General features: G+C 44.6%; 1 protein-coding gene across 1 annotated transcript in view; it reads left to right on the top strand.

Moving 5' to 3' along the window:
• TMEM132B (transmembrane protein 132B) overlaps positions 1-13,997 on the top strand; it is a 207,923-nt gene that overhangs the window by 47,408 nt on the left and 146,518 nt on the right. The window contains exon 2 of the mRNA XM_064726511.1: positions 11,442-12,321. Within this exon, the coding sequence (XP_064582581.1) occupies positions 11,442-12,321 (880 nt within the window). The remainder of the gene's footprint in view (positions 1-11,441; positions 12,322-13,997) is intronic.

The following is a 13,997-nucleotide window of genomic DNA, read 5'->3' as shown; positions in this document are numbered from 1 at the left end:
AGAGGGAAACGGAATGAAAAATTATTTTTGCCTTCCCTGTGTTGAAACTGTCCATCCTCCATCAGTTCTGCATGTGCATGAGGGAGGCTGGGGGAAGCATTGGATTGTTGAGGCTCTCTGCAGCTGGACAGAGCCCAGCCCCAGCTTGGGTGTTTGTTCCCAGCCCCATCACATCTCAAGGCACCTTCCTTGACAAACAGGCAATGAATGAGTGGAGCTCTGAATGAAATCCCCTGAGCAGCCCTGGGGATGATCACCTTCCCTGCTCGTCAGCTCTCAGGGGGAAATCTTCCTCTCCTGCTCTGGAAAGCTCTGCAGGAACTTCACTGACAGGGAATGGGCACAGGTGGGTGCTCTCAGAGATGGTTCCCTTCATGCCCAGGGTTTGTTCCATCCTCTCCTTGCCAACCACTCTTGCCAAGCCAAAGCATCAGAGCAGCTCAGATCTTACATCTCATCCTCAGCTCCCAGTCCTGCAGCCTCCAGCAAAGGCTTATTTTAGCACCAGCTGGCTCTGATCCCTTTGAACTCTCTGATATGAGATTAAATGTTAATTTATTACATATCATTATAGGATTATATGTTATCTCTAGGATAATGGAATCCAAATGTTAGAATAGCATGTTTGAGATTTAGTGCTTGTACACATTTCCCTCCACTCAGGAAACAAGAATAGCTAAAGGCACAAGACTGAACAAGAGGTGAATTAATCTCTGATCACAGCTAGCTGAGAGCTCAAGCTCTGGAAGAGTAAAACCAGAGGTTCATAATCTTTTTGCACAGTTCAGAAGCAGAGAAGAAGTTGACTGAATTTTCTAAAAAATAAATAAGTATGAAGAAATTGTTATCTGCTTTGGCTGTTCCATGGGCAAAATCCCATGGATAAATTATGCAGTGAGAATGATGTGCTTGGCTTTAGATGTAAATGCCAGACAAAGCAGAATGCTGAAGTGACCTGGATGCTGAATTTCTGCACAATTTCATTCCCTGGGCTGTGGGTAGGTGAGCAGTACTGGATGTAATAAGATCTGACTTGAACTTGAGCTGCAGTGGTGATGTTTGCACACAGAGGTTTAGAGGTGATGCCACGAAGCAGAAGGTGAGCAGGGCTCTTTGCTGTCCCTGTCACTGCCCATGATGGCATTTCCAAATGGGCCGATGCTGATGCTGAGCTGCACCCAAATGCTGTGCCCAGGCATGCTGGGCTGTGATTGTGATGTCCTGTGACTCTCATTCAATTTTATAATTTCCCTGTCATTGAGAAAAGAATTAGATCCAGCTTTTTGCCTTCTCAGGCAATCTCAAATCTGGTCTAATTTACTCCTCTTGACTCTTGGAGAGTTTGAAAATGCTGTCAGCTAAATGCTCATTATCTTTTATTGCATTAATACATTGACATGAGTGAACCACACAGCAAGTATGACCTCATCCAGATTTGGGTTTTGCTCAAGAGTTTTTATTCTTTGCCTGGAAGTTAATAATTGTCTGTGAGCAAGGTAACTGTACTCGGTGCCTCACAGCATGAAAGTCACAATAAGGTTTCACTCTCTTTACACACAAATATTTTGACAAGATCTCCTTGAACTGCCTCCTCCAGAGCTATTGGGAATTTTCATTGTGCTTAGAAAATCAAACTCTAAATTGTGAATTGGCAACAGAGAGAGAAACAAACACCCAAGAAGTCCTGGGTGAGGCTCTCTGCTGGCCCCAAGGAGTCATTCTCCACATGTGAGTGACAAGCTGCAGCCTTTGATTGCTGCAGTAACAGAAAAGTGCTACTGGGGGAGGGTTATTTTGTCCTTTCTGACAGCAGCTGCCGTAAATTTGTAAAATATGTCAAATGTGTATTCATAAAGTAAAATAATGCATTCAAGCATGAGAAATTATGCTTTGTTCTGGTTCTGGGATGTGCTCGAGCAGGGCTGTTTCAAGAAGCAAGGGAGCAGGGGAGCAGGTCAGCAATCACACTTGGCATGCAAAGCTCTCCCACTCTGTAACAAATTAATGGAGTTGCTTGAGGCTGTTGTCATTCCCAAAATAAAATGTTGAATTAAGTAAAGAAATCTGAGACAAAATAGAAACTTTTGTTCTGGGTATTTTGGGCAGGGGAAAAGAAACAGGCTGTCATTAGAAAGGAAGGATTCGTGTTTTCATGTGCTGTTCCTCGAGAGGCAGACATGAATTGATAACTCAGTGATGTCTGAGCTGCAGAACTTGGCCTGTGTGCTTGCTCCTGGGGCAGCCAGGGAGCACAGACTGCTCTGGAGTCTGCTTAGCATAATGTTGGTTACTGGTGAGAGCAATGCTAAGTGCAGGCTGAAGCCGGAGTTCAGAGAAAAAAGGTCCAGACATCTCTGAACTAATAGTGGGGAATCTGTAAAGCTGTGGAGCTTTTATTTAAAGCAGCTAAAAGGCTGCATGCCCTCACAGGTCTGTGTCCTGGAACTTTTGTATTTGTGCTTCAATTTCCCAGTGGGAAATCTCCCTGCTGTAGGCAGGCTGCACAGCTTGGGATGATCTCTGTGTGTGATTGCAGATGGGGACACAGATCCTGCTGGAGGCAGCTGCACCTCTGGGCTTCACCTAAGGGAAGGATGCCTTCTTTCCACAGCCCCGAACAGTGCAAAGGCTGAAGCAGGAATTTACCCTGCTAACAGTGCCCCAGACCAGCGTGGGTAGTCAGTGATGCAGCAGGAATGGGGAGGCAGAGGGGAATTGCTGCCAGTGCCCAGGCTGTGAGCTCAGGGCTGCTGCCCCAGCTGGGTTTGGCTCTGGGTGCCTCTGTGCTGTTTCATCGTGGTGCCCAGCAGGGCACAGGCTCCTCCTGGGACTGCAGCCCCAGTGGGATGTGGGCTGTGAGACAGAGGATTTCCTCTGCATTCAGGACAGATCTCTGCTGTTAATAACTTTACAGGGGGTTTATTGTAAGCTGCTTTTGCGGTTTCACACAGCTCCCTGTGCCCATCAGCTCGGAGCTCATTGCCTCCAAGAGCTTTGAATCAACAGGGTGGGGAATCCAGTGAAAGCCCATTGTTCTGGAGAAAGGCTTTGGACCAACCTGCCTGCTTTCTGACAGCGCCTCTGGACAAATTTTAATATCCTGTAATTGTCAGCTCACGCAAGGAATTTTCCAATATCTCCAAGAGAGATGCTTACATGGGGAGAATCACAAGTGCCCTAAAATGAAACACCTGTGTGACCTGTGGGTGCAGGGATGTAGGAGATCTGTAGAATGTAGAACTTCTCATTTCTTTCCTTCATTTTGGATTTAGGTGTAACACTCAAGGCCACTGACTACAGTCACAAGCTGGGGTTTGTAAAGAGAAGCACAGCCAAAAATCTGTGTCCTCCAGAGGCTGAGGGATCAGCCCAAACCAGGGGAGAAATTATTGCCGAGAGGGAAAATGGAAAATGCTGGAGAAGATTTAGGGAAGGATCCCTTTGAAATGACAAAATTGCTCCTTAAAATGGGAATGCAAGACATGCATTCAGCACTGTGTTGCTTGGATTTAATGCTGAACTCAATCTGGAGTTATGGCAACCTGCCTTAGTGATTTGGGGAGCAAAATAGGCTTCCTGGAAATTTGGGAAGAGTTATTGAGAGGGGCTTTGTGGTTCCTGGAAGGCAGCAGTGCCATGGTGTTGTGGGGTGCTGTTTGTACCAGCGCCCCTTGCTCCCTGCCCATCCTTTGGGGGTGAGGGCATCCACCCCAATCCTTTCCTGCTGTGCCAGGGAGGAACTTTGTGAGAAATGGGGACTCACTTTGCTGTCCAACTGTGGCTGCTGAGATCAATATCTGCAGGCAGAGAGTGATTTTAATAAAAGGACTCTCTCCCAGCTTTGCTATCTCCATGACAGATAGACCCCAGCTCACATAAATCCTGCCCTTTCTCCTGTCAGTCTCTTGGCTTTGTGTGACTTGTAGGTGTTTTGACACAGAATACAAATATTTCACACTTAGCTAATGGTTTCGAGCACATATTTAAAAGATTTACTTTTGCAATCACCTGGTACCTTTAGTGAATGTGTTTGCCTTGTGAAGCCTCTCTGTTATTTGGAGAATATATCCACACACTCCCATACATGTATTCATTTTCTGTTGTTTATGAAATATCTCTGAGGGAAAATGAGTTTTTCTTTGGATAATGGTAGGAAGCCCTCTCCTAACCTTCTTTTTAGCAATGAGAACCTCCAGTGGCCGTGACAAACCTTATTTATCATGTGCCAGGGGGGATGCACAGGGCTTGTCAGTGCTGGCAGCTGCATTAGCAGCTGTTTCTCCTCTCCAGGTAACCAGAACAAACACCCTGCATGGTTAATCAGGTGTTTTTAAACTTCAGGTTAACTTGCACTAGTAGCTCTGTCCTTCAGGTCTTTCAGCTGATGAATTTGTGACCTTTAGCCACTGTACTAATGCCTCCAATTGTAAGTGGCAGGACAATCTCCCTGTTGCTGTTGTATAAGAGATGCAGAGAAACTTGCCAAGAGCAGCCTGTGACTTTTAACCACTGTATTAACAGCCCTGATGGAAACTAAAATGGCAACTTAGGCCAGTGATCAGCCCAGCAGAGCAACCTGAGCCATTGCAGCAGCCACAGTAAATGAGGAAACTCATTTGGGGCTCCTTTTTCAGCACCCTCCCTGCTCTGAGCGTGGGCAGCCAGAGCAGCTCTTTGGTGCCTGCACCTGTGGCCTGGGCTGTGCTGATCTGGAGACAGAAATTCTGTTCTGCAGGGAGGTGGCACAGGAGCCTCAGTGCTGGGGCTGCACGTGTGCCCTGCTGGGCATAAACACAGGGGATAAATGCAGGCTCTGCTCTGATGAACAAGCTGGACCTCCTCCTTCCCACTAATAACACTGGGAACAATCATCTGCCCAGACAACACAAATAATGAGGTAGTGCCTTAACAGGCAGCTCCTCAACCCTTTATAAGTGGAGCCTTGTTTCCTTGGAAAAGGATGAATTTCTGATCTGCTGCTCTAAGGGGTTTTATTTTCAGTTAAGTAAAAAGTCAGGGGAACTTTGCTTATTTGTCTGATGCGTTTGCCTCACCCTATTTTGTTTTCTTGACTGTCCTTGTTTAATGTTGTGGCCTCTTGTTTTGCAGCTGCTTTGGGGTCACCTGAGGGGTGTTGCAGGTGAGGGAAGGGAAATGGAGAGTGGGCACAGACCCACCTGCCCAGCAGCACCCAGAGGCTGCAGGAGAGAGCAAGATCCAGCAATCCCAGCCAGTGCCTCCCCTAAATGTGCTCTCAGCAGAGCTCCTGCATTGCCCAAGCCTGATTTGGGCAGCAATATTCCCTCTGGAGTCCAACACTTCACGTTTTCCTTGGCAGCCTAATGGCAATTTTAAGCCTTTTTGTTTTTCTCCAGCTTTCCAAACTTTTGCTGATAGAGAACCCTGAATTAATCCTCAGGCCTTTTGGGTATTGGATTACACTCTGTCCCAGTCCTTTCTGTGACAGCAGTGCTGGAAGTGGCATGGGATGCTAATCCTTCTGTAGCTATTCACTCAGTCGGAGAGGAAAATGCATGAAAGCAAATTGCTAGTCCAAGCTAAATTTAGATTTATTCAGTTGGAGTTAATTATAATCTTTATTTAGTCCCAAGTGATGCCTTCTTATCATACACTTATTATAGCTGAGAAAATTAATTTTTATTCTACCATAAAGGTGAATGTAATAATCTGGGTTCAGGGAAGGGATTACTTTAATAAGATTTATAGGCAGCCTTTCAGACAGCACGGTTTTATTACTATCTGTAGGTGGCCTTGCTGCACATATGTCTTTCAGTATGGGTGACTGTGCAAAATGCAGGCAAGCTCAAAACTCTAGAAAGCACCAGCTCAGAAACTTCACCATCCAACTTAATCTGTTATTGTGTTCTGAAGCACTTGCCTTGTTTGGAACAAAATAACACAATTTATGGCTGAATGTGTGGCCTGATCAGGGGTTTCATTCATAAGCATGGTTTAATTTTGCACTTAAAAATGTATTTTAGTAGACAAAAGATTTATGAGGCCAGAGGTGTGCTTTAAAGCTTTTTTGGAAGCTTTTTTGCTGGGTAAACATAGGCATGTGGTTTCTCTATTACTCCAGCCCATAAACCCAGGTGCCTTAGTTAAACCCCACTGTACAAGGTTCAGAGGGAGCAATAAAAGCCTCTAAAATTTTGGGCAGCAGAAGTTTGACTCACACATTTGGAGATAAGGATGTGAGACATTGTCCCAAGCCAACAAAAGTTAATTAACCTCTCTTCAGTTTTAGATGTTTGGATTAAGTTGATTTTTTTTTTAATTGTGTCTTTTCTCTTGTCTTTCCAAACAAGCTGCTGGTCCAGCAGTGTTTTGCAAAGCAAATCTCTGTCTCCACAAATGTGTAATCAAGACTGAATGGAAGGACTGTGAATTGGTTGCAAGTCCTCCATCAAGTTCTATCCTTACATCAAATTAGGATAAGAAGAAGAGAGAGTAAGAAAAGCTTTAAGGGATTTTATCACATTTTCTCAGACTATTATTTTTTATATCTTGACAGCTTTTTGTCTGACTTTAATGTTAAAAATGTACTGGGAGCAGTTCTTAACTCTTCCTTGCAGTATCATTTGTATTTTCAAATTGCTCTGTTCCAGCTGGAAACACTAATTGTCATTATGGCTCTTTTCCTGTGCAGTGGGGTTCACTGGATAGCAAAGTCAGCAGTCAAGGACTGAGCCTTGTTTGTGAATGGAAGGCGATGGAATTTTTCCCGCTTCAGTTGGGTGATGGAATTTTACCCCTCAGGGCACTGTGGAGGGTTCTCCTCCTTTTCCTCATGAATGTAAGGCTGAGGAGATGAGTCACAGGATGGGCTGTGAGAGGAGGAAGTAAACAGTGCCATCCTCCTTTCCTGGCCACTTGAGCACATTCTGAGTGAGTCAGGGAGAGCACAGGGGGAGTTCACCCCCAGATCCTCACACAGCCCAGCCCCAGCCCACTCGCAGCGCTCACAGGGTGAGTAAACCCGTAGTAGGCTTGCACACTGCAATCATCCTCCTCCTTCCCTCCTGCCAGCCCCACGAGTCAGAGTTTTCCTTCCCTGCTGTGGCCAAACCACCTTGGGCAAACTCTCTTGGCAGCATCCCTGGCAATAGGAGAGAAACTGACCCACGCCGCTGGTCCAAAATGAAATATTCTCCTGTAATTTATGAGTTCCAGATTAGCTTTCCTCATGTACACACCCTGTTCTGGGGTACAGTGTGTTTGCATTCAAGGCCGATGCCTGCAATTCCAGAACAAAATCATTATTATGAACAGAGCCATTTTTATAGTGGAATAATGTACATGTGTAGTTTGATTTTATGGGGTTTCAGGGAGGGCTGGTGGGAGGGGCTGGTGATTTTTCTCCTGTACAGACAAGCCATTGATTGCCTCTGTGAGTCATGGATAACATCACAGCACTTACTGGCACCACACTACTTGAAATGATTCCTCTTTTACAAAGAGGAGTGTCTGTATGAGCTCGCTCTACAGTTCTGATGATGCTGCAGGAAAGATGAATTTTAACATTTTCACAGTTTTTCCACAGGTGCAGGGTTGGCTTCTTGTTTGTTTTCAGAGAAAAAGGATATTGAAAGAGTTGCAATTTTAAACAGTTGTTGTTCCTTGCACCTTCAGCTTCAGAATTACTGATGGCTTATGGAAGACTTGGCTCCTGTTAAATAGTTTGCTAAAGCAGAGAGAATATTTAGATGTGAAATTTGGATTTATGTTCCATCAGGAGCTATTTTCCTTTTTAGCTACAAAACGATGGTTTTAAAAGACTTTCCTCTTACTACATGTTAAATAGATGCCTTGTTGCTAACACTGACCTGCCACCACTGTCTTCCAGCAGGATACTTGTTTTATTTCTTATTAAAAAGTATGAAATCTAAGAAATTCAATAAAGATTGAATGAAATCTTGAGTTCCATGAGTGGCAGATTTTTGCTGCACAGTCTGTCCTGCAGCCGTGGCTTTGCTCCTCTTTTAGTCCTGTGCTGCTTTTTGTGGTGCCAGTCCAGGGTCAAGGGAGATTAAAACCAAGAATGGTGGATAATTTTATGATTAGATAAAAAATGCTCAAGGGAACAGAACAGGAGCTTTGTTTGAGGCCTGAGCTGGGCAGGGCAAGGACCAGGAAGGGGCACCTGTGATGCTCAGCACTGCATTGCCTGCTGCTTTCCTCCCTCTGTGCCTCAGAAACATCACAGGGAGTTTTCTTTCCTGTACTCTGAGCTGGCAGCGTGAGCTGGGCTATGAGGATATTGCCCAACTCTGGAGGGAAGGATTTTAACATAAAATTGCAGTGCTGATGCTTTAAAAGCTGACCTGTTGCTCTAGGGGTCAGTAGTTCCTCAAGCCGAGTGAGTGTCTTGGCAAAGCGCCTGCAGAGAATCTGTTAAAGGGAAAAGTTTTTCCAAAATTCCAACTAAATATCTCAATTCACATCCCCCCAGTGTGTTATCTGCACACATCTCCCCTCAGCACCCCCAGTGCCCAGAGATTGTTCTGTCTGAGAAAGCTCTGGGGAAGCTCATTTGGTCTCCATTTACTTTTCCTCAGCTCTTGCTCCCTTTTGGTACCTAATTAGAACTAAGCCACGTTCTGCTCTAATGTTCTGCCCTCTTTGATCTTGCTGGAGTGCTTATTAAAGGAGCAGGTGATTTTTTCATGGCATTATTGCACACCAGAAAGCTCCAGATGTGTCTGGTTTGTGTTTGTTGCTCTGAGGAGATTGATGCTTGGTGCTGATGTGCTGAATTAAAAAGGTGGGGTGCTGGCCTGCCATCGTATGAAGTATTTCTTTTTAGATCTTCCTACAGCATCATAAAATGCTGCTAAATTCAGATATCATATTTTGTTGCAGGCTGGTTCTAGGACAAAGCCCAGCCCTGTCTACTGATGTTTATGGCTTCCCATATAAGCCTTCAGACAAAATTTGTATCTCATTTTGCCTGAGTTACAGCAGGATGATATCCCAGTCCTCACACCAGTTCTGAGCTGAGGCACTGAGAAGTTGCCACTGTAATGAAATGGAGGAAAGGGAAAAACATCCCTTTTAAACTTCCTGTAAATCACTGCTCGAGAGAGATAAAATATCTGCATAAAGCCTGTGTGGGAGTCCTGTAATGTAAACACAAATGCATTTAAGCCTTGTCTTGTTTCTGGTTTGTAACTGCCTCAGTGTTTAAATCTCCTCTGCAGGCTGGTGTGCCTTGGGAGGAGATTTAGCTCCTGCTCCAGGAATCAGAGGGCACTCTTGCTGCTCTGGCTCCTTGCTTATCTGCTTGGCTGCTTATCTGCATGGCTGTAAAGTTTTTATGTTAAATGCGACTTCTCAAAAGTATTGCTTTCAAATGTAGTTCAATTTATTTACAATTAATCCAGAAAGGGGCTTGTCTGCATTTGAATTTATAGCACAGAAAAAATACTCTTCCTTTTATTCTGTCTTGGCTTTCCCAGGACCAAAGTTCACTTTCTGCTCCTGAGTTGGGAAGTTGCACAATGGCAGAAGGTGTCAAAGTGCCCTGTAAATAAACCACAGAGCAGAAATGGGGCTGCTCAAGCATCCCTTGGTGACTTTCTGCCCATCATCCACATGGAAGGGAAGATGTGACAGGGAAGGACCAAGGTCAATTTTCCCAACTAGAAAATTGGTTGTCCCATGTGTGATGCCACTGACAGTTTCTCATTGTCTGGGTTTCAGCATTTCACCATGGGCTGTGCTGGTGAGTTCCAGAGCTGGGCTGATGTTGGTGATGAGAGCAAGGCAGGGCACGTTTCCATTTGCCTGTGCAGCTGAGAGGAAGCCCTGACCTGATCTCCAGGTGCAGTGCTGAGAGAGGAGATTGCTGGTAGAGTGTTTCCTGCTGAGAATTTTTTTTTTTGGTCTGCTTTTTGTATATTTTTTCGTGTTTACTCATTCCCACAAAGAATATTTCAATGGCTGAAAAAACCTCCTTGACACAAGTAAATATACAGCAAAAGTAAAGGCAAAAGTACTGTGGTGAAATGAGAGGCATTTAAACAAGTGTAGATAATATCAGACTATCAAAAACAAATGACCAGAATTTCAACTGAGAACAAGAGTGGAGCAAAGTCAAATGGATGGGATTTGCCCTAGAATCTGTCTTTGATAAATGTAGGCTTTAAAAATACACAACCTGAAAAAAATAGCTTAAATATTAGAGCTTTTATCTCTGCTAAGTCGTGGCTGCAGGAATCTGAGTCATCTGGCTTGAGCAGGTGTAATTGTTTGTGTGCTGTGTATCTGCTCTGGGCAGCCCTGACAAACAGTGAAATCACCACTCAGCTCCAGAGGGACAATGAGAGCTTTGACCTCAGGCTCTGTCACTGTGCCTTTGTTATCTCTGAGCGTTATGGAACTGCTGCATTTGAATTCCTTGGTTTCTGTTTGTTTCCTCTGAGCAGTCCCAGGAGCTCGGATTCACTGGCTTTTTGTTGGGTACCAATTGTTAGTTTGAAAGAGCCCCTGTTTCTGGTAGGATCAGAGCCCACACTGAATATATCTCACTGTTAATGAGAGACCAGCCCAAACCCAAGATGTCTGTTTGATCCCTCCCTCCCTCTGGAATCTTTTCTTTCCTGGGAAAAATCTCTCAGTGCTGGCTGGAGGATTGACCATTGTGTTGTAGAGAAATTTCTGTGGTTTCCAAATGTGTTTTATTCTCCTCAGGAATTAAACCCAAAAATCTTTCTAAGTGTCTGAGATCCTTCTGTGTGTAAAGGATTTCTCCTTCTCTCAAGTTCACTCTTGCCTGTAAATTCATCCCACTGAGATCTCAATCAAACCCCATATATTTTATCGTGAAAAGTTTTGGCTTCAAGAACATGAAGCTTTCATCAGGTTCTCACTAATCTCCAAGCTGCTGACCTGGCAGAATGGATTGGGAGTGATGCAGATGTTCAACCCCCATTGCTTTGTGTGTTAGTGACGGTAGATTAAAGGAAATGTTCCGTTTTTACTGCTTAAACTGTTCTGTTTTACTGCTACTAATATTCAATATGTCAGTTCCTTTGGCACATTGAAACATGGGCGAGGAGAAGCTGAAAGTTTGAGCTGATGATAAAAGGAAAAAACAAAATAGACTGCCAGTAAAAAGTTTGGGATGTTAGTTTGGGGTCTGGGCAGTCAGTCCTCTCTTGGTGGTACCAGTGTTTGATTTTTTGATGAATGGCTTTAAGCAGAAACGGGCTGGGGAAGGTGGGAAGGGAGCTGTGCAGCTGGTGCACTGTTCCAGCCTGAGCTGTGAACACAAGTGTTGTCCATGGTACCTGTGTCAGATTGCTCTGGAACTGTGGCCAGCAGGGCTGATCTCCTGCCATCCATTGCTTTTGTCAGAAGCTGAGGCCATGCTAAGCAAACATCTGAGTTTTTTCTGTTTCCTTTCTCTTTGGCTGCAGTGGTGGAGAGCCGAGGAGGGATCATGGACAGCATCCAGAGATTCTCCAACCTGCCAACCTATCTCCCTGCAAACCCCCACATCTCCAATGCTGATACTTTCTTCTTCCTCAAGGAAGCCAACCAGGATATCATGAGGAACTCCAGTTTGCAGTCCAGGGTGGATTCATTCTTTATATACAAAGCCAAACAGCCACCTGTCCTAAACGCCACGTACGGACCCTTTTCTGTTGAACAACCCGTTCCCTTGGACCTCATGCTGACTTCTGCATCTTTTGGTTTCACAAATAAATTCACTTTTAATTGGAAATTAAAATCCCACATAATCAACAGCTCAATCTATTCCAACAAACCCAAAATACAGACCCTGTTCTATATAGCAGGGAAGGACTGGGATGACTACGACTCCGAGGAGATGCTGCCTTGTGTGAAGATGTTTGCTTTCCTGGAGTCCAGAGAAGTGGTGGCCAGCTGCAGATTGACAGGCCACCTGGGATTATGCGTGGTGGAGCTGGAATTGTCCCCCAGCTGGTTCAGCTCCCCTCCACCCCTGCTTCCAGAGGAAACAGCCTCCCTGGAAGGGATTACTGTGGAGCTCTTCTATAAGATTTATGCAGTGGATGGGGAATGTTCTCCAGAGGATGCAAAATGGGAAAACAATATCCATGCAGGTGAAGAGAATGAGCACCAAGCTTTGTCAGCCATGGAGAGGATTGGTAGCATCGTTGTTTACCCAAATCAGGACAAATTAAAGCAGTCTTCTCTGAGGGTGGATGAAAATATCCTTATTCACTTGCCACTCAGCCCAGTCAGAGAGGGGGACATTGTGACCTTCCATGTTTTCCTGGCTGATTACTCGCTAGCAGACCAGTTTGTATTAAGGTAAGAGAATTTTTTAAGTGTTGTATGCAAAACAAATAGGGGCAAATCAATGCTGGGTGTAAACATTCGGTTATATTTACTGTTTCTTGAGAGAACTTCTGCATTTCCTCTTCAACAGGTGAAAACTATAGATAGTCTGGAATTATTGGTGTGAATTATTACACTTTTTGGACCATGGGCATTGATTTTAAAGTATGGGCTATGAATGTTTGTTTGATTATTTTTTAATTCTGTTTTCTTCTAGTCATAATTCTGCCTATTAAATTCTTCCTCTGTAACTCAGGCAGGGTAACTGCTGCAATGTGTTTTGCTAAAGAGTTTGCAGGAGGGTTTTCTGTTTCTTTGGTGAAGTTTCCTCTGTTTTTATCAACTTTATCATCATCATCTTTCCAAAATGCACGGGCTACATCCTGCACAGGTCAAACGTGGTGAGAACTCTTGCTGCATTGTACAGAGGGGAGCTGAGAGCTGAGGAAATGAGCTCAGCCTGTGTAGGAATCCTTTGGCAGAGCCAGAATTTGGGGCTAAACTTTGCAAGTTTTCTTCAGTTTTCCTGTAACATCAGCCCTTTCTGCTTCTTCAAGCTTTTGACTGCTAGTTTCATAGCCCATTTTTGTTTTAAGTTTGGGGACTCTCTGTTGACCTTTCCCTGTGAATCTGCCTGTAATAGGAGAACTCAGGCATTTCAAACACCCCGAGGGTTAGTGCTGCGTATTTGTTCTGTCCTTAGCTGTCAGACTCTGGGCTCAGAGCTGCACAGGGACCAAATTCAGAGAGAAATGTGAGCCAGACTGGGGGAACAAAAGGGCCAAAAGGTAATTGGAAAGTGTCATCTGCTGTAAGGATGTGGGACTCTCGGGAAAGGGAAACCTCAGAGTAGATTCGTGCCTTACTTCCAACTTTTGATCCAAGAAGGACGGGAGCAGAACGTGACAGAAATGCACTTTGGGGACAGATGTTGAGAAAACAGACAGCAAACCTTATGCAGCACTTTCAAGTCATTCAGCATTTGTGAAATAGCACATGCATATTAATAAACTTGGAGATTGCTGCCTGAATAGGGACAAATGATTCACAGCACAGCGCTGCTAACGGGGGGGAAAGTGTGACAAATATAATGGGGTTTAACCAAACTTGAAAAGGTTTGGATCAGGAAGGGGCTTCCTTTAAACACAACTTATTGGTGCTCTTTGTGGATTTAGTGTTTTTAATTTGTCAAACATGGATTTGGCCAGCATCCACCGGCAGTGGACGGACTGGCCTGGCGGAGCAGTCGGGTTTCAGCAGGCGTGTATTGATCCTCGGTGCCATAGCAGAGAGATTATGGAATTTGCCTAAGGCTCTGCAAGGATTTAACATCAGCTCTTAATTCGCAGGGTTTTGTTCTCTTCCCCACACCACAGATAAAATTCCCAAGGTATTAGAGCCAGCCTAAGACGAGGATGTTTTCTTTCCACTGGAATTTCTAAAATAGCATTTACCTCGTGACAAATGGTGCAAGGGTTGAGTTTTGATATTTCTGCTGGCCAGGAAATAACAAAAAGCTCCTTGCAGAGACACTTTTGCAATGCTGTTTTTCAAAAGCAAAATAGGTCCTGAAGCACTGAGCAATAACTGAGCTGGGTTTTCAGGGGAGCAGAAATTTTGGGAGCAGGCAGATTGCAGGCTGGGGAGCC

Source organism: Zonotrichia leucophrys, chromosome 15 (genome assembly GCF_028769735.1).
Source record: "Zonotrichia leucophrys gambelii isolate GWCS_2022_RI chromosome 15, RI_Zleu_2.0, whole genome shotgun sequence".
NCBI classification, from domain to species: Eukaryota; Metazoa; Chordata; class Aves; order Passeriformes; family Passerellidae; genus Zonotrichia; species Zonotrichia leucophrys.
The sequence above is the reverse complement of the archived record's forward strand: the minus strand, read 5'-3'. Positions and strand labels throughout refer to the sequence as shown.